The sequence below is a fragment of the Parus major genome, chromosome 2 (genome assembly GCF_001522545.3).
Source record: "Parus major isolate Abel chromosome 2, Parus_major1.1, whole genome shotgun sequence".
In the NCBI taxonomy this organism is placed as follows: domain Eukaryota; kingdom Metazoa; phylum Chordata; class Aves; order Passeriformes; family Paridae; genus Parus; species Parus major.
In genome coordinates this window covers 40,223,974-40,250,324 of record NC_031769.1, presented here as the reverse complement: position 1 = coordinate 40,250,324, position 26,351 = coordinate 40,223,974, and the positions used below count along the sequence as shown (strand labels likewise).

The 26,351-nt window shown below is 37.7% G+C and overlaps 1 protein-coding gene across 3 annotated transcripts in view; it reads right to left on the bottom strand.

Annotated features, from left to right (window-relative positions):
- The window catches only part of RBMS3 (RNA binding motif single stranded interacting protein 3), a 446,028-nt gene that overhangs the window by 18,741 nt on the left and 400,936 nt on the right, over positions 1–26,351 (bottom strand). For all 3 annotated transcript variants that reach the window (XR_004495821.1, XM_019005566.2, XM_015617215.2), the window contains exon 11: positions 19,990–20,100. Coding sequence is in view for 2 of the 3 variants with exons in the window: in XM_019005566.2 (XP_018861111.1) it covers positions 19,990–20,100 (111 nt within the window). In the remaining variant the exon portion in view is untranslated. The remainder of the gene's footprint in view (positions 1–19,989; positions 20,101–26,351) is intronic.

Genomic DNA, 26,351 nt, shown 5'->3' with positions numbered 1-26,351 from the left:
TGCTTTTTTTTTATCTTTTAAACCATCTGAGAAGTCTAGACACTGCATCACTAACAGAATTATGTGAAAACATTTGCATTGCTAGAAAACTGAAGGAAATGAGTCTGTTGGCTGAATTTATTTTTATCTTTTTTTTTTTACCCCATGAAGGAAACCTGCCCTTCCACTTTCAAATCTCTTTCCCTGCAAAGAACAAAAACTGCATCTCTCTTTGACCATTGTCAAGCGGTTATAACTTTAATGAAATACAGAATAAAACCACAGCTTTTTTCTCTCTGGTTCCACCTTCTCATTTGAAAATGCCCTGTTCTCCAATAGAAAAGAACATTATCTTGCTGTGTCCTCTTATCCCATAGTCTGGCATGGAGACATGGGAACTCAGGAAGAGAAAAGGACCATCTAGTTCATCAGTGCCAGTGGCAGTTCAATGAAATACAATATCCAGCTGCCACAGTTTTCACTTTAAACTTAAAATATCTTTTGCTACCCAGAAGCATTCTCATTTTCCAGCTCAATCTTATACTTATTCATTGGCTGTTATTAATTTCACTTTCTCCCAATTAAAGAAGGGGAGAATAAATGATATGAAGTTTTTGCATATATTACAATAATTTTGCTAATAATTATCAGCCAGGCCTAAAATATAATAATATAATTCCATTTTACCACACAATTACCATAGCCCTATCAAGAACAGCTCTGTCATTCAACAGAATCCCATTGCTGGGCCACTGCACTCATTGTTCAGGCAGAGAATAGAAATCTTTACCGGATTTAACATTCCTTCCCTGCTGCTCAGTAATACAAATGTATTTAGGAATGCTGGCTATCAATTCCCTTTCAACCTTCCTAATGAGATGTTACCTAATTCTCTGAGCAAGTTAAATGAAGGTAGAGAGAATAATAACTTCAAGAACTATATTTGCAAACTAATCTCCTTTTCTCTTCAGGAGTTCTAAACATCCTTCACAAATCCGTATCTTTGGAAATCAGAGTAATACAAAGGTATGGAAGTAAAAGTGCGGATGAACTAACCCCCCCATAGCTAACAGGTCTTTTCTTCTGTCTGAAATTCTAAATTCAGTCCTGCTACTAAAGCACAGTGATCAGGACTAATCAGATAAAGACTATTTAGCGTAAACAAATCTGAGAACAGTCAGATCCCCACATACAGCTGTGCACCACGATCTCACTAGAATACACTTTGTAAAAACTGTAGTAAATGCAAGCAGTATAAACAGATAAATAAAAAACTGGCTCATTCACTTTCAATACTTTTTAGTCTAAGGGCTGGCAATACAAATGAACTCAGTAAAAATCTCAAACCACTTGCAGATATCTCATCAGTGTGTGAAAAGGGCGAAAATGGAGGAAAACTCTTCAGGATGTGAAAATAAGTTCCCATTCTGATTGTATCTTTCATTAATTGGAAAATTCCTTTAGTAACTTGACCTGAGGGTGCCAAAGATCCTTGCAGTCCATGTGAGAGTACCAAGGCCCATGACAAATTCACTCTTCCCTTTGACAATGTAGGTAGGGACCCATGGGGACTGTACAGAAATGTAACCTGATCCCCCATGTATGACTGCATATATGAACAGCCACAAGATGTGAAAACTGCTTTTTTGCATAATTTGAATAATGCCATATGTCTGATGGATACACTTGCAAGAGAGAAACACTTCTGTGCTTAAAACAAAGAACAAGACTTTGGCAATTGTATTTTCTTAATTCTTCAGTTCTTACAAGTTTCTCCATGAGAGAGGCATTTTTATTCTTTTTTCTAATACCTTCTATGTACCTGTTCTATGAATGCACATTATGAGCTCTCTGGGGCAAGTTTCTGAGCATGGGTTAGTGTCTGATTTATTACAGTCTTGTCTGCAAGACCCTATATAAAATCAGGGTATAGTGACTGTATCATAACATAAGAGTATACTGCATCAGTCTTGGTCAACCAGGGCTGGTAATCACTGAGATTCTGTCACATTTATATTATTCTTTCACATCCTGTATACTGAGGAATAAAAGGGCGATGCAGCAGAATTATAACTGTGGCTTCTGATATTAAAAAATTCCCTATGCACCCCTTTAGTTGGAAATGCTTAGACATTTCCATTTAACTGCAATTCTGCCAAATAGTCCCTGATGAATGGCTGCTAGTAAGTTGAAGGAAAACTGATATGCACATTTTCATATTTTCAACATGAATAAAAAAAAACCAAAATGTATCAGTGAATCTCAACATATGTGCACATTGAACTATTATTAATAGCACATCCGTTTATATGAACAAATAATTGTTTTCTAGAGGTAAACATGTCTTCTAGATGCTATTATATCTCCTATAATTTGAAGAGTCTAAAGAGAAGCAGGCTGCTTGTGTGCAAATGTCCCTACTGTATGGATGAAGTTGTTAAAACAAAAGGAGAACTGCTTAGACTCGTTAAATAACAGTTGCTCATCAATCATCACATGCACTCTCCATTGCTCTTTCAGACCAGGGATAAAAGTGGACAGCTCATGGGCCAGCTGTCCAAGAATGAAGCAGACGAAAGCCAGGACAATTAGTTGGAAGCTAGACCAAACCAGAAAGAACAATAAAAACAGACAAAAGGGTACATGAATATTAGCATTTCCCATTTTCCTAGAAACAGGAAAGATTTCAACACCTCCTGCATGAAAAGGCAGTAATGACAGACAGAGGAAGGGCAGTAAGATAATAGAATTATACCACCGGTGTACACCTTGGATGTTGTTAAGAGCAGCTAAAGCATGATATTCTTCAGTCCTTTACCTCTAAAAGCTTTCTAGAATCCAAAATATTTGGCTAATTATAATGACAGATATCACTGTGGGAAGGGAGGGGAGGGCAGGGCAGGGAAAGGACCATTTCAATATTTCATAAAAAAGACTGCTGTTCACCAAAACCCCACATCCAGAGATGGAGAAGAATTTGCCAGTTCAGTGAGCCTGAAACACCTGAATCACCTTTTGGGGCTTACCCTCGAAGTAAACAGTGGCATTAGGGATGCTTTGCAAGCTGGCCTTTCTGAACTGATGGTGAACGTGCCAGTCCAGGCTTAGGCAAGGGCAAACATTCCCTCAGGAAATGCTGGGGCCTTATGCTTAAGGATACAAAGAAAATCAGCCTGCTGTTGGGCATGTGTGGATAAACATCCCACAAATCATGCACTCAGGCCTTCCAGGCAGCTCAGCACAGAGATGGTGTGGTTGAGTAGGGAGTTTGCATGCCCCAAGAGCCCTGCTTCATACAGGCCCTCATGTGAAGCTCTGGAATGTCCTTACCTCCTCCTACACATCTGGAAACTGGCAGTCGCTCTTCAATCTTCAAGCCAGTGCCCTGCTTTTTTTTCCAGGACAATCCCACCAAGTTGCCTCACCAAAGTAACATTCCTGGGGTTTTCTGACTTGGCTGCCAGACTAATCTGGCCCTCAGTAAGCAGACCTGTAAGTCGACCCAATAGGAGGTCTGGAAGCCTGCCCAAAGCATTGGACATGGTGAGGCTGCTCTGGAACATGAAATCCTGGGAGTGATTTGCAGCTGCTGCTTGAAAACTGACAGAAACCAAGATGGATATTTAAGCCAGTTGGCAGCTACCAAGGTCTTGCAGACTAGATTTTGTATTGGGAACAGCACGAAGCATTGTTTCTGAAAATTAAATTTTGCTTGGAATTTCTGGCTCAAGGGAGAATCTTTCTGGTTTGTTCTGAGTTTTGAGAAGATGAATCAGAATGAAACTGAATTTCATAAGATTGATTTCCCACAAACTGGAAACCATGAATGTTGCTCACCCAACTCTTCTATCTGCAGCTTCAGTGAAAGGATCAGCCATATTCGTATATGGATAGGGTGGGGATACTAGAGAACACTAACCTTTAATGGCTGGTGCCAACTTCACTACATTTAAAGCAAAGTGTTTTAAAGTGATGCAGTACAAAATATTACTTCTCATTTGCATAAAAAAATTTGTGTCAAAATCCTTATCTGTATTTACATGATCATTAGCTTTGCTTACACAGCAAGGTTGTGGAAGGTGATAATAATAACCATTTTTGGGGAAGACTTCCTTTTCCCACTTTCCACAAACTCTTGAAATTCTTGTGGGAGAAGGATCACCTTAAAATTAAAGTCAATGCCTTACTGATAGAGCGTGACTGTGTAAGAACATTACAGGCTGCCCCTAGGTATGTTAATTATCAGCTGAGGGAGGATCTCTGAGACACATCAGATCATATCAGCAATAGGGCTACAAAAGCAGTGGAAAAACCTTGACTTTTAGCAGAGTGGACCAAACTATACTGCTATGTCATCAATTAATATATCATATAATGATCTCTTCACAATTTTGAACTCGTAAACTTGTGTGATAAAAATTGCACAGAATCTCTCCTAATTTGTCATTGTTTCATCCAAGAAATGAGGGGAAGAACTAAGGAAGAAGGAAATATAACAAAAATTGAAAAAAAACCAAAACCCCAAACCAATGGAAACCAGCAGAAGAACAAAACAGAAAATGCAAGACAGAAAAAAAAATCCCAATACCTCAAAAAATAGCCATCCCTCCATGCCTTAAGCCCTCCTAGTCTTATCATATAACCAGTAATTTGCCTCCTACAGAGAGGTCCCTTTAGAATGCCTCCCATTTTTGACTCCTGCAGGTCTTTCATATTATTTCACTACAGTATTTTCTTAACCTATTAGATACTGTTTCATTGGGGAAGGGTGATCAACAAAGCTGATGAACACAAGTGAAGTAGCCAAGAACACAAGCCTGATGCTTCAGCTTGAACTCCCACTTTGTACAGATGAGAAGCTTAGCACATAGGAAACATGAGGTTTATTTGAAAAATAAAAAAGTGCAAGTGCTCATTTTTCATAAGATATTATTAAACAGAGCTTTATGGGTGTGCTTAGTAGTTATTTTACCAGGAATAACATCAGCAATTTTTGAAGGGACCAGTAAAACAGATGTGTCTTAGTGCTGGCAGAATAGCAACGTTCCAAGGCTGTTCTTTGGGTTCTTTCAGTGCTAGCTTTCCAAAAGAGACAGAATCACCTCATATGTATTCAAATGATATACAATTATCATTTGGTATGGATTTGTGCTTTAACACTTTCTTACAGTTCTGGAAAATACAAGCACTGAAAGTTTTCAGTGCTGGTGCATGAATTTTAATATTTTCTAGGGCTAATAAGACCGGGCCGAGTATAAAGCAATTGCCATCATTGGAGAAAAAAATCTGTTAATCAGTCTTGTCCTCACTCTCACTGTACTGATTGTAAATAGTTTTAGACAGGGCTAAGAAAAGTGTAGCAGCAGTCTCAGCTTGATAGACGAGTATGCTGAAATGGTTGCTCTCGATACATTTTCTCAGCTAGCACATTCTGTGAAAAATTAGAAGCAAAGCAAAATAACAAAATCTTCCCATTTTCCTCCCCTCTCTCTAACTCTGATAGAGATTATGAGGAGAATAATCCAGGAAGGGAATCAACATTGGGAAAAACATAAATACATGTTCAAATACCCATATTTCCTCCTTTTGAATGCTTTTTATATGACAGAGATGTCCAAACAGCGCTTAAGGAGCAACAGCAAAATGCCTGACAGACAGGCATAAGTAATGGCTCAAAATGTTTGCAAACCAGACAGAAAGGGTGACTTTTCTTTTCCTTTTTTTTCCCCTGAAAATCCTTTAAGCTAAACTCACTCCACATCTGCTGGCATGCAGCCATTTTCCTATAAATTCATATTAGAATGCTGTATTTCTAATGGATTGGGTATGGTACTTTTCCATTTTCCTAATGAGAAAAGCTAAAGGCCATTACTTGTTCTGATTAAGATCCCAAGGGAAGAAATGTGATGTGTATATTACCAGGCCACACGTAAAGGAAGTGTTTGGCATTTCCAATCAATCAGATGAAGGGTAGACAGAAAAAGCCTTATCCTGTGACAGCAGAGGAAGAAGATACAGGGGGAAAAGAAACCATGGAAAGTGTCTTAAAAGGTGACTTACAGGAATCAGTTATAATGATATTAGTATGATCAATGACTAGTGCTACTATCTGGGAAGGATGTAATTACCAAAATGAAAACTTTCAAATGGGAAACCTGATCAAGGGCAGAGGTGCTGTCATATTTCTCAGAGCACTGTCAGCTCCCATCCAGGCAATGTATTCCTGTGTCACCCACAAGCCCTACGAGGTTGTGATTCCCTGGAGTGGGAGCAGACCTAGGAAGAGAGGGCTTGAGAAACATTGCATCCAGCTCAGAAACATGGATAGGTCTGTCCCCAAAGGCAAATTCAAGATAAAGAAAGATAAGGCTGGGCAAAGGGGAAAATAGAAAAGAGAAAATTCCCAATCATGACTGGCTCATTTAAGGAAGGTTTTGCAGCAGTGCACATTTAAAAACCATTTCAAAAGAGAGAGAAAGGAAATGCTGTAGACCAATGAGCTACTTGTCATAAAGGAGAGGAAACAAAAAAACGTACCAAGAGATGCATTGCTCAATTTACGAATGGATAGTCTGGAATATCCTCTAAAATGTTGCAGTATGCAATTCCTACATGTTTAATCCTGTTGCCATAGAATTTTTCAGATTTAAACATGAATGAAATACAAAGTTTAGAGACAATTTTTCATCCCTTTTTCAATGGATGCATGGTAATAGCTTGAAAATAGTACAAGATAGATGCTCCAAAAGGCAAATAAAATGAATAGAGCTTGGAGATGGGTATTCTAAGAGAGAACAAGATCCCTTGACTATGTCACAATGCACAGTCAGAGGTGTAGATATACTTTAAATAAAATATTAATTTCACATTATAAATCACTCTGGAACATCAAAACTGACAAAAAAAGCTACCACAATACATCCTCTATAATGGAATTCCAGATTAATGGAACATTACTGTCAATGACAGCAAAACTATAATAACTGATAAGGTCAGCAGGAGAGATAGTCTCCTGTACTCTCCCAAATCTGTATTAACATTTAGCTTTCTTCTTTAGGACATCACTGATTCTTTCCAGATACCTGGGAATGCTTCAGATACTTCCACTTGAGAATAGAAAGACAGGCTGTAACACTTTCCCCCAATGTGCTTTAAAAAAAAATCTTCAACCCTTCCCTTCACCATGAGATCAGGAGGCAAAGCTAAGTGATGTATTTCTCCTAAATATTACTGGTGACAAGGCATAGATGCAACATACAGTACTGAGAAAAGCCCATCTACAGCTATCAAACTGAAATTCAATCACCTTCAGCTTTCCTTAAAGACATGTATTTAAAATATTCCACACAGGCCCTAACAGGAGTTCTCAGTGAGCTCTTCTGATCCCTCTGCTGAAGTCATGTGAAAAGTAAAAAACACTGCACAAATGCACCCCAGCCTTTGCAGACAAGCAATTCTGGCCTCTTCTAAACACCACAGTCCTGTCAGGGAATTGTTTTTCTCAGGAGGATCTTGCAGAGTATCTATTTCTAGGCTAGGTTGTCCATTCTGGTTCTTTGATGCACTTCTGGCTCTGGCACATGGACTGACTGGAAAGCTCAGACATCTTCATTTTGCTCTGGCACTCACTGATCAGCATAATGTTCCCCTTCTCCTTTCCTTTTATACACAATATTTAAAAAAAAAAAAAAAAAGAAAAAAGGAAAAGATTAAGTGCTGTGCAAATATTTGCAGTGGAAAAAGTCCTAACTGCACCACAGATTTCTTTGTCCAAGAATATGACAGAGATGACAAAGTGGCCATTTGTCTGTCAAATAAATTTATATCAACACTGTAAAGGCATAGGACTTTGCAAGATTTACCTTACAAAAAAGGATTTCTGCTGACATACAAGTGCTATATGGAACTCACAGGCCACACTGCTAAAATAAAAATTAGCAGAGTTAACACTTCGAAAGTATAAAACTGACTATTCCTGAAGCTGAATAAGGGCATTTGCAGATTCCTCACACTTAGTAGTGGCTGATGTCAGGGACAACAAATTTAATCTTAGGATGGGAGAATGTGTGTGGGGGATTGTTTGCCAGCCTGCCCAGCTGTAATACCCCCTAACAGCCTTGAAGGAATGGTAATTGTGAACTGAAACAGCATCTGCTTAACTGTCATCCTTGCCTTAGGACTGGAACTTTTTGCTTGTTGTGAAGATCATGAGAAACACTACACAGAGCGTGAAGATGAAAACAGAGCAAGATTGAAAACATTAAATGCAACCACCAAGACACAGCTGTCCATACTGCTAGTGAACTCAGGGAAATATAAATGCCAAAATGTATTTGACATTCATTATATAATTTGGTATGGGAATTTAGAACACTGAGTTACCTGCAAAATTCTATTTTTTTTAAAAAAATCATTATTATTAATATAGAGGACAGATTATTACAGATTATTCAACAAAAAGCAATTAAGATTCACTGCTAGGCCACAAAGCCAAATCTAACTTCAGCTGGTGAAATCTTCTCTTTACTTACTGAGAAGAATGGGCCAAAGCTCAGATGCCTTGACCAGAGCAGCTCATGGCAGTCCATCACACTGAGACTCTGGGCTTTGCCTCAAATGTACAGCTGAGCACCCCTGGTTTTGGAACAGGAGCTGCTGTCCATACTGTAAGAAAGACTACACTGTATGGAGGTCATTTGCCTCAAAGGGAATGAAGAACTTGCATTAATTTGATAATTTATTGAAGTGATGCTATAAGGTTTAATTAACATTTTTAAAACACCTTGAGAATATAAAATGCAATATAGGTGCTGCTGTTGCTATTTGTCAGTTGTTCTCTGTCTCAGAATGTCTCTGAAAAGACCAGAGTCCTGTTGTGTTTGGGAGGAACAACAAATGCTACAGATTCCCTCTTGTGTAATTTGTGCCTTAGGGGAAAAAAAAAGAAAAAGAAGAAATGTTTGGCATAAATCTGCAGGTTGTGTGCAGATGGAGTTAAAATACTTCCACAGAAATGCCACAGCTTCGTAAACTGAACTAGCTGAACTGCCTAAAAAATAAGTGCTTCAAACTATCAGTAAGTACTGAAAATTTCTAGTTTACAATAGAATCACTTCTGCCTGCAAAGATCTCTGCAGAACAATTATAGACAAGAGACACTAATACTTTACACTTCTGTGCCAGACTTGTAATTGCAATAATATAATTAAGAGTCCTTGGAACACATATCCAATAGTGTATGCAATACAGCAAAAATCCCAATATTAAAAATAAGCTCAAGATGAGGCCGTGGTGCCATATTTTTCTGTTTTGAAATGAATGAAAATATAACACTGCTCATGACATTTGTATGAAAATTAATGAAAGAGAAAAGTGGATTTATAAGCCTTGAAATGTATTGTTTTCTTTGCCTTCTGTTGAAGATTAATTACTTTAAATTTTTCCATCAATCATTTTCTGATTTCCAACTCTATTACACTCAGTTTTAAACAAAGGATAAAAATTTCAGCAAATGATCTTCTGCTCTCAATACTGTTCAGGTACAAATGAAATAAGGAAACCCCCTTCTTCAACCAATGGCCACACACTGAGTGGAACTTTTTGCTACTAACTATTTCCTTGTGTCCCCTAACACATGGAGGAAATCTGAAATTGTTGCTACTTGCATTTTTCAGTTATGAATAAATGTCATGTAATACAATAACCTTATAGAATATGTATAGGAAAATAATACCAATCAATCAAATTATGGCCATTTTGTTGGAACAGCCATTTATTTCCAGAAAACTAAAGATTCTGAGATAACTCCATTGTCTTCAGAGGAAATCAATTCTACTAAAGCTATTTAGGAGCATCTCTATGTAAAAAGTCACCAAGATAGCTTTTGTTAAAAAGTTATCTTTGAACACTAAAATTCTGAGCACCAATTTGGATTCTGTGGATAAACAGTTATCTGTGGGAATACCATCATAGCCCAATTCTCACTTTCCCTTGTTACTGTATTTTTGTCACTCTGATTTACACTGTCAAAAATGGCAATTGGAAAAAGAACAAATACAACTTATTTTTTAGTCCAGTGCAGGTGTTTTAGGTGGAAAAGTCTAGCAGCAGAGCAAAACAACAGTAAACAGAAGGAAGGGAGCAATCAGGTGCCTGAGTGGTTGAAAAAAAATCACTTTGGAAATCATAGCACCTTTAGTCTACACTGCAAACACTGCACACAGTTATGGTTCACAAGCCAGAGAACACAAACAGCATGAAGTTCTTGCATCAGTGAAATCAGTTCATGTCATATAAATATTATACTGATTTAAGAGAAACCCCCAAGGGAAACACAGCAAAGGAAAACTCTGAGTTGAAGTTGGCAAATGCACAATAATTTGGACATTTAGATACTAAAGTCTTAACAAAGTTTCTGTTGGTGTATTACAACTATTAATATTAAAAAGGCAAAATCAGTAGCATACAGGTGTGTCTATCACATTCAAAAGTCATAAAATGTCACAAAGGATAGAGCAGTCCTCCACAGGGTCAGAAAATGATGTGCCTCTGGGATACGAGTGCTCCCTGGACCCATCCCGATGAGGTGTGGCTCACCTCTGCCACACAGTAGAAATCTGCTGTGTTCAACAGTTCATCACCTTGCTAGAAAAACAATTCAATTCAGCAAACTCCCAAATTCACTCAACACAGCTGCACTCAAACCCCTTGCTGCAGATCAATGAAAAGCGCTAACTGAGCTGTTTCATAGTAAATATTAGGTATAACCAAACTCTCCTCCCAAACTGAGTGTTTTAGGAGCAAGAGGATTCCACAGCCTCGTAGCTCTGACACAGAATCACCCATAACTCACAGATAATAAAATACGATCAGAGGGCACAGAGGTTATAGCCATCAGCAGCTCCCTATAGAACTGTAAATAATTTGAACAAAGCTTATCCTTTTCTAAGAACTTCAGACTGAGATCACACATACAGGATCCCAGTTTCTTACACAATGTATGAGCATTGTACATTCAGCTCCTTCATTTAACCTTGCTGCACAAATGAGTGAACCCTGAACAGGCTGCTCTTTCCAGAAGAAAACAAGAAAGATACCTCAAAAGCAATGGTGATTTGTCTTATGGGAAGTTTAAACCTTTGGGGTACCACTTTGCCAACCATCTGATAAATCATGTGGATTAACTGTGAAACTCACTGTGAGCTGAAATTCAGTGGGATATGATATGGGAAAAGGCAGTGAAATTCAATGGAATATTATTTTTGCGAGCAACTGAAGATCCAGGGCTTTGTCAAATACACAGGTTATGTTATCTCTTCCACTGTGATTAAAATATATAAAATACTGAACATCTTTCAGACTAAATTCACTTCCAACTCCATTGTATGTGTTTTCAGTATCATGGCAACAGGTCACCTTCCAAAACACTGCAACACCTGCAATCTAGTGTTTCTGTGAGTGCCTCTGGAATTTAAAAATTCCCCTTATGAAAGAACATGAGAAATATAATTCAAAGGTTGCTTCTCAGAGCAGAAATATTTTGGTGAACAAAATGTACCCATCTTATTGTAAAGAAAAAAGAAATCCAAAGAGTGCAGTGGACTTACTAATCGCACAACATATGTTGAATTGAATCAATCCTACCTCTTGGTTCCAAATGTTTTTTAGTAAGAGGATAATGTGAGTGGTCAGTTGCAACATATGTTTACTCTTTGACTGTTACCTTCAGACATTGTAAATAAAATGTTATTTTGATGCACAGTTCTTTTCTGAATCTTGGTACATCATGCTCAGTAAACATTTTTTTAAAGTTTTTATAATATCCTGAAGTCTCAGTACTTAAATGAATATTACTTGTTTTGAACTGAAATAACAATGTTCCTTTGTGATGAAAAACAGAGGTTGGAGATGAAAAAAGGCCTTTAGCCACTGCTCTGGATTTGTGTCAATACCTGGAAATCCCTCCTGTGGATTTTAAAATGTTCGGTCCAGTTGAATTCTAGATATCCCAAATAATGAACTTTCTATTAATTTCAAATACTAGTCTAGCTCTTAATGTATTACCAATTTCTGCAACATATTAAAGTTATGCTTTCCCTATTCTACTTTCATAACCTGTTAGCACCACTGAAATTTCTTTTCCTTTCCATGGATCCCCTTCATGCACTTCTGTTGAGCTGTAAACCACTGCTGTCTTTCCCCTTCACTCCTATTCTTTCAGCTAAAGTTTACATCTCTCTCTGAACTTGAAACAGTTCAAGTGCTTCACCTTAGACCTAAATGATATTGTGTGAAGGACTATAACAGTACTTAGGATAAACTAGCTGGATTTCCATATAATTTATCATGTTGTTCTTTTCCACTGACAATACAGCTTCTAAGATTTCAAGACTTCTTGGTGTGTTTGTATGTACTTGTAGATGAGGAGACATGACCACAGATCTGTTTCCCAGCTCTTGGCAGAGAAGAGCTGTGGAAGCAGGGCCCCTGGGAAACACTTTTTGCTTTTCACATGGCCAGTTTTGAAAAACACCCTTCACTTGTCTAAGATCCTCAAGCTTGCCTTTTATTACAGAGCCCCCATGGAGCTTGTCTTCACCATTTATATTTGTATTTATTACTTCTCTGGAAAACCATATTCCTCATTTCAGTCAGAATTACCTGAGCCTTGTTTAAACACAGGCAGGACAATTAAAATAAGCTTCCTTCTAATTAGGAAAAGTTATCTTCTTGATTGAAAAATGGGAACACATTTACAAAAAAGAAACACATCCAGAAAATACAGATGACAGGCCTGAGATTTAGAGTACTTTTGTTTTCCACCTCTTATTGAGTTTGTCAGTTGTAGGCGTGGCAGGATGTTTCAAACCTAGAATTATTTTCAGGGTTTTTTTATAACCTATTATTTGCTCCTCTCTTCTACTTCCCTGTCTGCTAAATAAAGAGATTCTTTCTCTCCCCAAAACTTGCCCTGTCATTTACAGTATCAGTGTACTTTCACAAGAAAATGTGTGAACATTTTATTTTTCCTCTTGAAATTAAAAGTATTTAGGTAAATGAGCTACTAGCAGTTAACAAAATGAGTTCACAATCTTGGTTCATCTGTAAGAGATATCAACAAAAATTTCTGGGTGTATGACTGTAGATGAGCCTTTTTGGGGGGGGGATATTCTACAGACCACTAAATTTATGCCAGACATAACCAGTTTTATGGCTTTCAGTTTCTATTCATTACTACAAAATAAAAAAGTTCATTTTATATACAGTGCATGGATATCACTAGATATAAAAAAAAAAACATGCTTGGAAGAAGTGGCTTTGAACCCCACTCCCATTCACCAGGTGTCACTTCTAGAAATAAAAAAAAAAAAAAAAAGCAGCAGTCCTATTTAAGAAAATATATGAGAAACAAGCCTATAAATGTTCTAGTTTACAGTTATGTGAAGTCCTCTGCAAATCAATTATATGAATGAGGTTAGTTTGATGATGAAAATTAAATTATATTAGTCAGAGCTTTTCTGGCTGATACTTTTTGCTTTGCTGATCCATCACTATTGCTTTATGTTGATGTGTATTTTTATCACCACAATCAAGGAGTTGATTCCTTCTCTGAAAGGGAATCTGGGCTAATGTCACTTTGAGTCAGTAGCTGATACCTCAAAGAGAGGCAAGGAGTCCCCAACAAAAGCTTTTTGTTCATTTGTGGAAGTGTTGTGTGAATGTAAAATTTAACACAGAATAAAAGCTACTGACCTGCTGAGCACAGATGAAGTCCTGCTTGGACCAAAAATGGAATTCCCTCCATCTGTGTTTATTCACCTTTTACACTTTCCCTTCCTGCCTATGACAGGTAGTAGCTTTGAAGATTGGCACACTTGCACATAAAGGCAACAGTAAGGCACTACCAACAAATGGTAGGAAAATAGATCTGAGTTCAGATGAGAAGGGGAACACTACAGAGATATGTTTTTATAAACTCTATTCATTCAAAAATACCATCTAACCACAGCTATGGTCAAACAAAGACTGTGGAAACCATGTTGAAACAGTTGAGTCAAAGAGTCTCATCTACACAAGAGCTGATCTGTCCAGCTCTCATTATCTGAGTCTGTGGAATTTCAAGGTGGTCCAGGAAGGGAAAAGATCACACCTTTCCTTGCTCACCTGAGCAGGTATTTGGCCTATGCTGTCAATTTAAGAATTTTTCCACAAAAAATGCAGTTACATCCATGAATGTTTCCTTACAGAAATGCTGAATCTATTTTTAAGATTGTTAACCTCTTGTCTCTATAATATTTAGTGGCAGTGAACTCTGGAAACTGATTTAATCCTTCATGATAAAAGTTCTTAGTCTCCTGTTGACTGCTTAGAATCTGGTGCTTTTCAGTTGCACTAAGTGCCCCTTTTTATCTGAAATTACACAAGCTAAATTGGAACTGCCTTTCAAGAGAGTGTTTGGGAAGAAGGGTGCAGGAGGAGCTACCTGGTTTTTACAAATTCACAATAATTTATGCTGATCTTTTCCCTTCTAACCAGAATTAATTCTCGTTAAATGGTTCTACTGTCCCAGACAGCCCCACTTTGTTAATCACTTACATTTGCCCTGTACGTTTGGCTGAGTAAAAGGATAAGAAAGATCTTAGTTTCAGCCTGAACTAGGCTATTTCATCTGAAATGGGTTCAGTTCTATATTTTCCACACAAACAGTAACTGAAACTGTCAGTCAATAAATAAAATAAAAGAGCTCTAAGATTAACACCTGATAACGTGAAAGGCACAAGACTGCAAAGAAACTTTGCTCCTCTAACTCTCCAAGGACCTTGTGACACACAATTAGAATAACAGAGAGTACTTTTCGAACAAGAATCTGAACATGAGGGGAATGCGATGATGTTTCAGCTCCATGTAGCTGTAGTATCAGCAAATAGAATGGAAGATTAAACAGGAAAAAAAACAACCCTATCTAACAAAGCAGTTATTCTGCTGAGGCCTTCAGGTGACATTTTAAACCACCAGTGACCATGGAGTATCCAAAGGAAATAAAAGATAAAAAACCTATAACAAGCTTGTTGTTCCATTGAAGGGTTCTGGAGATATCATCAAGCCTTGCTGGCAACAAAAAGAACTAACAAAGTGAAAGATAAGACTGATGTACCTGCATAACAAGGCTGCTATTCCACTGAGAAATTCCGGTGATACTATAAACCAGGAAAGCTGAGTTAGGGCAGTTTGCAGTTACAACAGGATCCCACATTATGTCATTGCAATTCTTTCACCTGACTGCATTTTTAATACATAGTATCCAGAACAATTAAACAATTTTTTGGTTTTGTTTTGGCTTGTTTTTTGTTTGTTGGTTTGGTTTTTTTTTTTTGTTGTTTAAAAAGTGCAATAGAGGGTTTATTTTGTAAGATGCCTATCAAATTTCTAAATTAGAAACTGAAAGTGAACTTCAAGTGTGAAGAACAATTAAGCAGCCCAGCTGAACTACCAGTCTTAGTAAAAAAACCTGACTTCTACTTACTCTCCCATTGGTGTGTGCCTCAAAGGTTTAAGATGAAACCAGGCTGTAGTAAAGCAGTTCCAAAGGAGAGGGAGAAAAAGCTGGAGTTACCCCTCTGCCTGTGAGGACTAACAAAGGCTGCCTCAAACTATTGAATGAAACTGGAACCCAAGCAGTATCTGAAATGGATTCTAACAGCAGGGAGGGGAGGGAAACCCCAACAAAGAAAGTGTAGAACAGCAAACTTCCTTCAGAAATGACAAGCAGATGAGAAAGAATAAGCAAATCTTCCCAGCGAAGAGGCAGATTATTGCTGCTGATGACCAAGCCTGGAAGTGCTGAGCAGCAATGACTGAAAGCAGTGATCAAACTGCTCAGTTTTTACATTTCTAAAGGCTTTTGTGTTATATCCACTCAGGCATCAATCACAACGTTATTAAACCATGATAGAGATGTCAGATCAATGGCTGTATCGGAAACATTTTGAATGACAGGCTGATGATGGAACAATTCCAGCCTCCATACATTATTAAACACATACTAATGCTACTTTTTCAGTGCTACCCTTACCGACTTGCACACTCTATTCTCCCTCTACAGTACCTTTTTTAATAGCAGACCTAATTGTAGATGAATATTACATAGGAAAAACAAGACATAAATAATAATAAACTAGTAAAAAAAATATCAAGCTTTAAACCCCTTGTAAAATGTAAATCTTCACATTATGCCTTCTGGCATTAAAATTTCATTTTAATACAATTGTAGGAGCTGAGAATGGGTTGTCAGCCTTAATCAGAATATTCAGAGCTATTGCTTTCTTGCTGTAATCTTGACATAATTTAAGCTTAGGTTTTCTTTATGCATTTGCCCACAGCTAGCGCACCCATGTAAATGCTTTTTGCTCTTTTTGAGTGAAAAGGTATCTATGAAAAATACATATAAATATGGCAGAAATCACCCCTCTGGCAGATTGTCTGCTTAACTCCAGATTTCAAGCAGAATGGGGAAGGGATCAGAGCAGCACACGTGTCTCTCAATTCATCAGCAATGAAAACTGTATTTTCACCGGCAGAAATCAATTTGATTTTCATAAAGGCAGAAAAAAGAATAATGTTCTTGGTGGATGAAGCACAAAGCACAGTAACTGGGACATGAAAATACTCTACCACTTTCTGTCACGACACAGGAACATAGGGTTGAGGTGCCACAAACAGCACACCTTTACCTCCTCTCTCCCTCTAGTGCTCTATACCATCCTTTGGCATTGGAATAAAGCAAAGATGGATTTACAGCTTTTCCTTTAGCCTGGCATCTTGATAGTCTGATTAAACATCCTCCTAATTAGGGAGTACTTGGTATAGCAGAGATGTCTAATTTTATGTGGACAATTCAATAATAGATAGGAAATAAGAATGTTAAAAATATAATAAAGTGAAATTAAAAGCACATTCTTTGCGAGTTTGGATAGAAAGAAAATTTCTTGTCACTATTCTTGTCAAATGGTTTCCTAAACAAACTTTTTTTTGGGAGGAAGACTTTACCTAGCACAAGGGAAATGCAGCTGACTGAGGTAGTCTACAGGGAAACTACTCTGTTTTAACTGCTGAATTGGATGCTCCCAGATGGAAGGGAACAGCCCCACCAGCATTAAGCCTGACCTGGGCTGGTGACCAAATAATCAAGTGGATGGAGGCAGCTGTCCCCTGGATTCCCAAGGGTTTTAATGTGTGCTTTAGGGCTGAGAGATCAAAACTCAAATCCAGTTTTTGGAGTCAAGGCAGGAAATGGCAGAGGCTGCTGTTACTCAGGTCACTCGCCTCACCAAAGAGCTAAAGAGTAGCTCCTCTGTGAAAGGGAGATGGAATGGCTCCAGCTTGGACAGAGTATTTTAATCTTTTAAGGAGCATCAAAAGGCCAAGTAATTCCCACAAGATATGAAGCTGCATAGGCTCTTATGCTATTTCTCTAGCTCACTCACTAGAGAATAGATTTTCTGTTGAAGCAATGTTTTAGAAACCCAGTGTTCATCCTGAATCAGGCAAGTGTGGAGGTGGTTTTGAAGTCAGCTCTCACTTAAGTGACCACAGGGGTCTGTTTCGGCCGAAAAATGTTATGTTAATTAGCAAAATGCTTTGTCCAAGGAAGTGAACATATGAAAGCTTTCCAATAAAAACTGCTTTGCATACTGCAAGCTTTCAAATTAAATTGGGACAGAGTTACTGCCAACAGTGAGTAGAACTATTTGTGACTTTTTGTCTTGTTTGCCTAAAAAAATCTGTCTGGTTTCTTGAAAGGTAGCTGGTGGCTCTTTATTGCACTCTGTTGCATAGTTTTAAGGATAAAATTGAAAAATATATTCATAACAGAAATGTATCATTTATATCTTTTATCTCCCATAAAACCTAGACCTGCTGAGGTACTCACAGTAGTATGGCTTGAATTTGGCACAATTCTTCATACTTTATGCCCTCAAAGCTCCTCTCTCTGGACCAAAACTCAGAATTTCAAATAATTGAAGAAAAATATCTCTAAATAAATCATATCTCCAAGCAGCTTGTGCTTCCCATGTTATGTTTTTTTTTTCCTGTAGCAGAATACACACTGAAGTATGAACTGGATGGATATATCCAACAAAACTGCTACTTGCAGCCCAAATTGTGATTTCTGATAGGAGGAATTCCCAACAGGAGGAATTCTCAATGACATCCATGATTATATTGCTTGCATGAGTGCTTAAACTGAATATGGTGCTGATGCTGTTTTAATCTAAGAGAAATCCTGTACGTGATAAAATAGGGTGTCATTTGAGATGTTTCAAAAGCCTATGGGTATTGTAACACTCATCAATCATTTACTCTTGTTCTTTAAGTTTTCTGCAAATGACTTGGGAGTTTTACAGATAGTAAACATAAGCCTGTATGGTATACCTCTAAATGTATTTCAATAAATTCTTATTTCTTGGGAAATGCTGTGACCTTGAAAGATAAAACTGTGTAAAGAGCTAGGAAAAGAAAGGAAAAATTCTCATTCGGTTGCAGTAACATGAGTTCAGGGTCTCATTGTCACCCACTAGATGATCCACGGCCTCTCAGAGTCCTTTGCCTGACTGACTATAAGGATTCTTTACTGTAAGCTCTGTAAAAGTGGTCTCAAGCAAGAAGAGAATATTAACTGGGAATTTTCTAGATTGCATTAAGATTGTGAGACAATGAGCACAGAAGACAATGTCTGTTAAGAGTTGTGAAATTGAAAATGACAGGCAAAGGAAAAAATTCTTAGGAGCTGCCCAACAGAACAAGCAGAATTCATTTTCTATTTCCTTGCCTTAACTTTTAAACATGTTTTGGAATCTCAGTAATTACAGATGCAGAAATTCTCCTGTATATAGACCAAGTATTTCCTTCAAATTCATGAAGGGGAAATTGCTGAGACTAACTTTGCGATGTAATTCCTACTTCTTTTGATTATTGAATGCAACATTTAAAGTATCAGGAATAAACAAGAAATCATTATATTTAAGTTTTCTCAGAAAAACATACAGAAACCTTAGATCTTAACAGAGTTTTTCAAAGAAATCAGAAGAGACACTGGAGTTAGAATTAAATTCAATAGATAAGGAAGGAGGTGAAGAGATCAGGAAGAGACCCAACACAGTGTGTTAAATAACTTTGTACAGATGCAACTGTATTAAGTACCTTATTCAATTTTTAAAAAAATGGAAAACGGTATTCCTATAGATTAGTATCAAGTAGAACAGTTGTGAAAAAAAGGGTAAGTGAATAACAGAGCATGTTATATAATTACATCTTGAATGTAATTATTACATAAAGAGCATGTGTAATATGAATGCCTCTATTTTTGCAAAAATTTACATTACATGCAGTGTGGACATTCACACATTAACATATCAAACCACCATATATAGTCTGCCAGTACTGTATTTTAGGAACTTTTCAGAGCACTTAAATGCTTTTAATTAAGAGGGGTTTTTGCCTTTCTCTGACTCTGAGGGAGTTAACTGAGTATGACCTACTCAGCTTAAAAAGAAAATTCAAAAGTAGTTGTGGAAATATTCATGTTCAAATATGATGTACTGGAAACACAGCTGCCCCAGACCAAAAGTCACATTTCTAAGCCTGGAACAAAATACATATGGCTGGCTGCTATGGTTTGAAGTGAGGAGTGGATCCTACCACAAAGCTCCTGATCCCAGTGATATGAAACTTTCTACACTGACAAGCAAAGAATTTAAAAAACAAACTGATAGAGCAGTATTTCCATAATTACATAGGAACTAGTACAGACAATTCCTTTTAAATAGATCAGGTTTTGTTAACCTACCATTTTACTATTCATACTACTTTGTCATTTCTGTTCTATAATAACTAATGCTTACTGTATGATGGCGAAGCCCTGAAAAGCACTTAAAAGAATAGTAAATTACCTTAGGAAACTCAGTAAGCAATAGATGCTTTTGCAATAGAGAAAAAAAATAGTGATCTTACCGTTCCTGTTGTGCCCAAGGAAAGGTGGTTCATCTGTTGGGTCAGAGGGCCCATCATGCTTGCTGGCTGCATTGACATAGTGTGGTCCATTGTTGGTGTTATCACAGCACCCTAGAAACACACATTATTTACAGTTCAACCTTTCTCATATTAAAAAAAAAAGAACAACAAAAAAAACAAACAAGGCATTCTTTAAATGAGTAAACATGACTGAAAACTTGACATGAATCTTAAAAGACACTAATATATCTGTCAGAAGAAATATGTTTTGTTCCTAATGACAACCAAGCTACACACATATATTATTTGTACTGCTAATGAGGCCATTTTATGTCAGCTTCAATTAAGTGTCATTTTTTACTTCATTGCTTCTGACAAACAAATGCATATGTTCTTTCTCTGATGAATGCTACTGTACATTGCTAAGTGCCTGTCATTTCCATTTTTCCATATCCTATATAGAGCAATCTTACAGACAGAACACATATGTCCCCAATTTTCTCTGACTTCTAAAGCCTTCAGTCTCAGAGATCTTCAGCCTATTATGGTAATTATCTTGGATTTTTCCAGTCTCAATTAAGAACCCTTACTCATGAAATTTTATAGCTGATTAAGTAAGACTAGCTATTGACAGTGAGTTTGGTAGTGTCATCCATTTAAAACACATACACTGGGTTTAAAAGCATTTTGCTTCTCTGCATGAAAAACAAGGACATTAATAACAAAGAGCATATGTACTAAAGCAAGACTGAGACTTTGACCAAAAAATGAAACAACATGCCAGGGGAGCTTTGGAGAGAGAACTTCTTTGCCATTCATATTCCTTGGTTTTTGCTCTCCCACTCCCCAAGGTCCCATGTTGACAACATCATAACTTAGTGAAGTGTTGATTCTCTTCAGTTCTATGTTGTAAAATGCTATTTCCTGTGTTGGTTAGAGAAAGTCAGTCAGAAAGTGTGGTCTGCCCTTTTTCTTGCAGATAGCGACATAAAGCATTTCCAGTCATTTCTTCATATGAGATAATAACTTTACTTTGTATGCATCTTTGCGTGCACACATCACAAACATGCACAATCACATTACATCTGGTACAAAGTGTGAAAAATGTTGATGAATGTATCTGTTAAAAAAATTTTTTTTTTCCCCCTTTGAGAATACTGGAAAAATTCACCTGTAAACAAACTTGTTTAACCAACCTGTAAAACAAACTTGTTTCAAAACCCATAATATACCTGTTCTTACATGTTTATCTCACATTCACATAGAGCTATTTTTGCCAAGGATCTGATTAGAAGCTAAGGATTCCAAGTTTTCAGTTGCAAATAAAAATAAAAATTCTCTAGAAATACCAACTCATTTTTGCCTTACCTTCCAGCAATATTTTTTCTATGCACATCCTATATGGAGGAGTACAGAGTCCCTGCAAACTCATTCCTTGCATGCAGTGGAGTAAGAAGGTAGGCTCATTTTAGTCAGTCCTTTCTGTAATACCCTCAAGCATATGAAATAAATACACACTTCCTTTATGTCACAGAGTGGATTACATTTCTTTTCTTGACAAGAGTCCCTAGAGAAATCTGAAAAATTATGGACAATTGCCTCCATGGAGTACCTGTCACGATTTCAAATAAATGCTTAGGAAACAAGCCGAGCAGTGGGCATGTATCAAGCCTGCAACACTTGCCACTTTTGCCACTTTATTGGCTATATTAATTTGCACTGGTTTGCATGGATTAATTTATTGATTAACTCATTTAATAAACTACCACAGTGAAGTGTTCCCTTTGGGTGAAAGAGACTAAAAGCAAATCTGCGGGTCACACACCCATTCATCCCATCCAGCAGTTCCGGCATAGCAGATTCAGTGCAAAAGTCTGAAGAAGAACCATGAACAATGAAAATAATATTCTTGTTTTGTTTTTGAAATCAATGGCCTCAGATATCATGCAGCCAGATGAGGTCTTAGAGTTTGGACTTAAGCTGCACTTTTTGGTAATGATAGGAAATTGTAAGCTCTATGCTCAGAGTGAACAGTATTTTTACTTTATCAAACCATATGTGCTCAAATTAAATTTCTCAACTGATAAACAGTTCTTAGTTCCCTCTACAAACAGTGTTCTCCTTTGCTAAAAGGCTGGGAATTGCCTCAGGACTTTCCAGACAAGTTGGGCTCCCACTTGTGATGCCAAGGAAGGTGATTCTCCCTCTCTTCTCCACATTCATGAGATCCCACTTTGAGAGACGTGTCCAGCTCTGGGGATCCCAGTATAATGAGAATGTGGACCTGTTTGAGAGGGTCCAGAGGGGGGCCATGAAGATCATCAGAGGGCATCAATGCATCTGAAGGGAAGGTGTTAAGAGCATGGAACCAGGCTCTCAGTGTTGCCAAGGAATCAGGCAAGAGACAACAGGTAGAGACTGCTGCATAGGAAGTCCCTGAGGAAGAACTTTACTGTGCAGGTGATCCTGTACTGGAACAGGTTGCCTACAGAGGCTGTGGAGTCTCCCTCACTGGAGATACTCAAGAACCCTCTGGATGCAATGCTGTGCAAAGATGTTCATTGCAAAAGTATGGTTGGAGGAACTTTTTGTAATTACATATGTGTCAGACTGATAAATATTCCTGGGTAGAAATTCAGGAACCTGGAAATGAAGAAGGAAGTCTTACAGTTTAGTGTAGCAAATGCAACACCCAGATACAGAATGGAAAAATCTGAGTGCAAATGTCTTTCAGCAAATAAGTAAATACGACAAGTATTGCAAAGAAACTATTAAAAAAAATATGGACTGGAGAGAAAATAAATCAAGGACAAAAAAATTGCTCTGAGAAGGAAAACATATCATTTTAAAATTGAATATATATATATATATATTCCTGTCCCTAAATATACACCATTTAATGTGCTAGAAAAAGAAGCTGGGAAAACAAATCAAGAATTGCAGCTTTCCTAAGACAGCTTAACATGTTTTAAGCTGACAGTTACCGAGAGCAGAGAATTACATGCATTTCCCAGATCATTAATCCACCAGTTCAGAATCTTCTTGTGATCACGTCGGAAAGAAATTATACTTAATTAAGGAAATATCGTCTGGTTGTTAGGGCGACACCCAGTCTCCAGATCATAATGAATTTCATAATACATGCTGTCAAGTCCATTCATATTCGATTTATTTAGCTGTAGAAGACAAAAATGTCTTGCATCAGATGTTGCCATCATATCGAAAGTAATTTGATTGTTTTCAGCCTATAATATGTAATTGCTGATAAACATCCAGTTGGGTACTGGCAAAGGTTATATCAAACATATTGTTTTGTCTTCATCTGTTTGGATGTCTGATTTTACTGAGTTTGTATATGTATAGAAAGGCATCTTAGCATTGTAAACTATTGCTTAAGTCCCAGTTCAATTGCAGAAAACCTGTAGAAGATATTATCATGAGGTTTTTGTCACCGTCTTTGCCAAAATATAATTGGCCTGTCAATTATTTAGATCTGTTCTGTTGCCCTATTGCCTCATATGATTACATTCCTTTTTCTAATTCTGTAGTGGTTTAGCTTTGCCAATTTGAGTTTCCCAGTCAACACACCAAATAATGTGGTGGGTTTAGCACTGGCTAAAATCACCAGGACACTTATTTCTTGCTGTGAGATATGGATTAGGAGAAGGGCAAAACAGGCTTAAAACTTAAAAGGAATAAAGAAACTTTATTAACAGGACTACAGGAATAAGAAGCATCAGAATAAAACCTCCAGAACACCTTTCACTTCCCTGCCTAACTTCTTCCTTTCCCAACTGACCATGTAGAGGCAAAAACTGGGATGTTAAAGCAGTACCAAATAAACAATGGTCTTTCATCAGTACTTGTAGGGAGAAGAGTTTTCTTTTGCCATGCCATGGAGACTTCTCCACAAGAAAGAGTTTTGTTGTGGTCTTTCATTTCCATGAATAGAAGCTGCCTGGGCAAAAAAGTTCTGCACTGTGAAATTCCTCTGATTTTTACAGCCCTGCTAGAGGTGTGTCCATGGACCATGAACTCATGGGGTATTATTTTAAGGATGAATTGTTCAAAGGCAAAGGTTCTTTCCATCTGTCTCTGTGATCATCTCTGGGAACAGAGGTTTTCTTCTCTCCCTGGGGGCAAAGAGTCTTCATCAACTTTCATCTCTCTGTTCAAGCTTCTCATGGGATCACAGATACTCCAGCATCTGCTTGGCTTCATCAATGGATGCTTCTGCTCAGATCCACAGTTTGAATGCTTCATCCCCCCCCATACTCTCTTATGAACTGAAAGAGGTATTTCAATATATCATTGTCCATCTCCATGGCCCTACAAAAATAATATTTCATTTCTTTTTCAATATAATATTTTTCAATATTTCATCCATTCAGCATCTCCTCATTCTCCTTCCATCTGAGGCTTGACTCCTTCTTTACTGACCTTGGTGTTCTCACCTTGTCTTTCTACGTGTTGTCACACTGTCTGGAGAGAGGAACAAGGTCTGCAGGTCTCATCTGTGTAGTGATAGTGTTAATATTTCACCCAGTGCCACAGCAGTCACAGTGTTGAATTTCAGGCTGCACAGGGTCCCTCCCTGTGTCTGGCAGCTCCTGGGAGCGGGGGCTCAGCTTGGGGCCATTGGTTTGGGCCAGGGCAGGTTTAGTGTCAGTGAGATATCAGCAGCCATGGCCCAGCCCAGCCTGAGCCAGGGCTCCCCCAGCCTCCATCCCCTGCCCGGGAGCCGCTGGGGTCCGGCCCGGCCTCCCCCAGGCCGTACAGGCCCCGGGGAAGTGGGGCTGGCCCCACCAGAGCTGCGTTACCTTTCGAGGCTGGAAAAAAAAGGGAGAGAGTTCCTAGGCTTGTGTTTTTAAAATGTGGATCTCACTGAGGTGGATCTAATTTCTAAATGGTGCAAAATGCTGTCATTTCTCAGAACTAGCCAGCTAGTTCTTGGTCTTTCCCAGGCACAGAGGAAGCTCCCAGCAGCTTCTCTCAGAGAAATCACTTCTGTGGGTGTTTTCTTACTTCTTTTCCAAATGTCAATCAATGTGAAACCACCACGAATTACGACAAGAAACTGGTTATCATAATGACTTTTAAATTTTGCAAGATATTCTCAGCATATGATTTGTCATACAATTGAGTTGATGCTAGAGTGGTTTTAAAAGAAATTAACAGAACAAATAGTAAGGAATAATGATATAAACATGCATGCTTTTTGCAACATTTTGATAAACCTAAGATAAGCTGACATACAAATTTGATTTCTTCTTCACTTTATTTGAAAGACATTGCTGATTTTGAATGCTTTAAGCTTTATGAACGTACTTTTCCTATAAGAAAGTAAATGTATATATTTCAGAATACAGTCTATCACTGACAAAGAGAGAAGCCTGACTTCATTAACTATGAACTGCACACCCCCTCTATGACAACAAACTCAAATTACAGGAAGGACACCAAATACAGTTTATATGAGGTAAATTATCTTTAAGTATTTGCCAGTATCAAAAGGCATCAGCAGAACAAGTCTATGCTGGTGCAAAGACACATGCCACCTTTCATCTGTTGAAGAGTGGGAAAGTGACATCAGATAAAAAAAGTATATTAGGAGGCTTTAGGAATGGAGAGTTCACTAGTTGAGAGATGCACTTAGGGCCCAGTGGGAGGATGGATTAGTTAGTTACAGCTTTCTACAATAATGAACTGCATTAAAGGCTTCTATTTTATTCCAGTGTTCTAATACTGATATTGGACTTAAGGGGAAAATACCAGCTGCATAAATAGTTTTTAAAGCTTACAGTAAGCATCTGTTTATTTTAGAGTTTATTTTTCCTTTATTTAAGAAGTTTCAACAAGTTAACCATACTTACAAATCCTGCTTCGTAAATACTGGCCAATGTAAAGCCAATAAACTTTACAGCAGAAGACTTACTTTTCAAATTTGTTTACAGATATCTTGTGCAGACATATAAGAACCAGGCCATTCCATCTGAAAATTTATTACCCTACTGCCAAATGAATGCCTTTATGTTATTGAGAACATGTTGTTTCTTGAGGTTTTATTAAACTGAGTGAAAGGATGGCTTTCCTTATACTTATCAGGCAGACACATCTATCAAGAATTAATGTGAAAAAAAATCAACATGTGTACACTCTCTCTGCACAATGAACAAATGATGGCCATATTTTGATTGATTTACTGCTCTGTCTAGTCTGACTTGTCTGATCTCCTTGGGCTGCCTCTTGCAGGAAGCAGAGAAACCAGCTCCCCTTGTCAGAACTGAGTCTACTGAACTACTTCAAACTGGTTGGTAAGGGCCAAACTCCTATGACTGTTGGAGGAAGATTAAAGGTAGTTT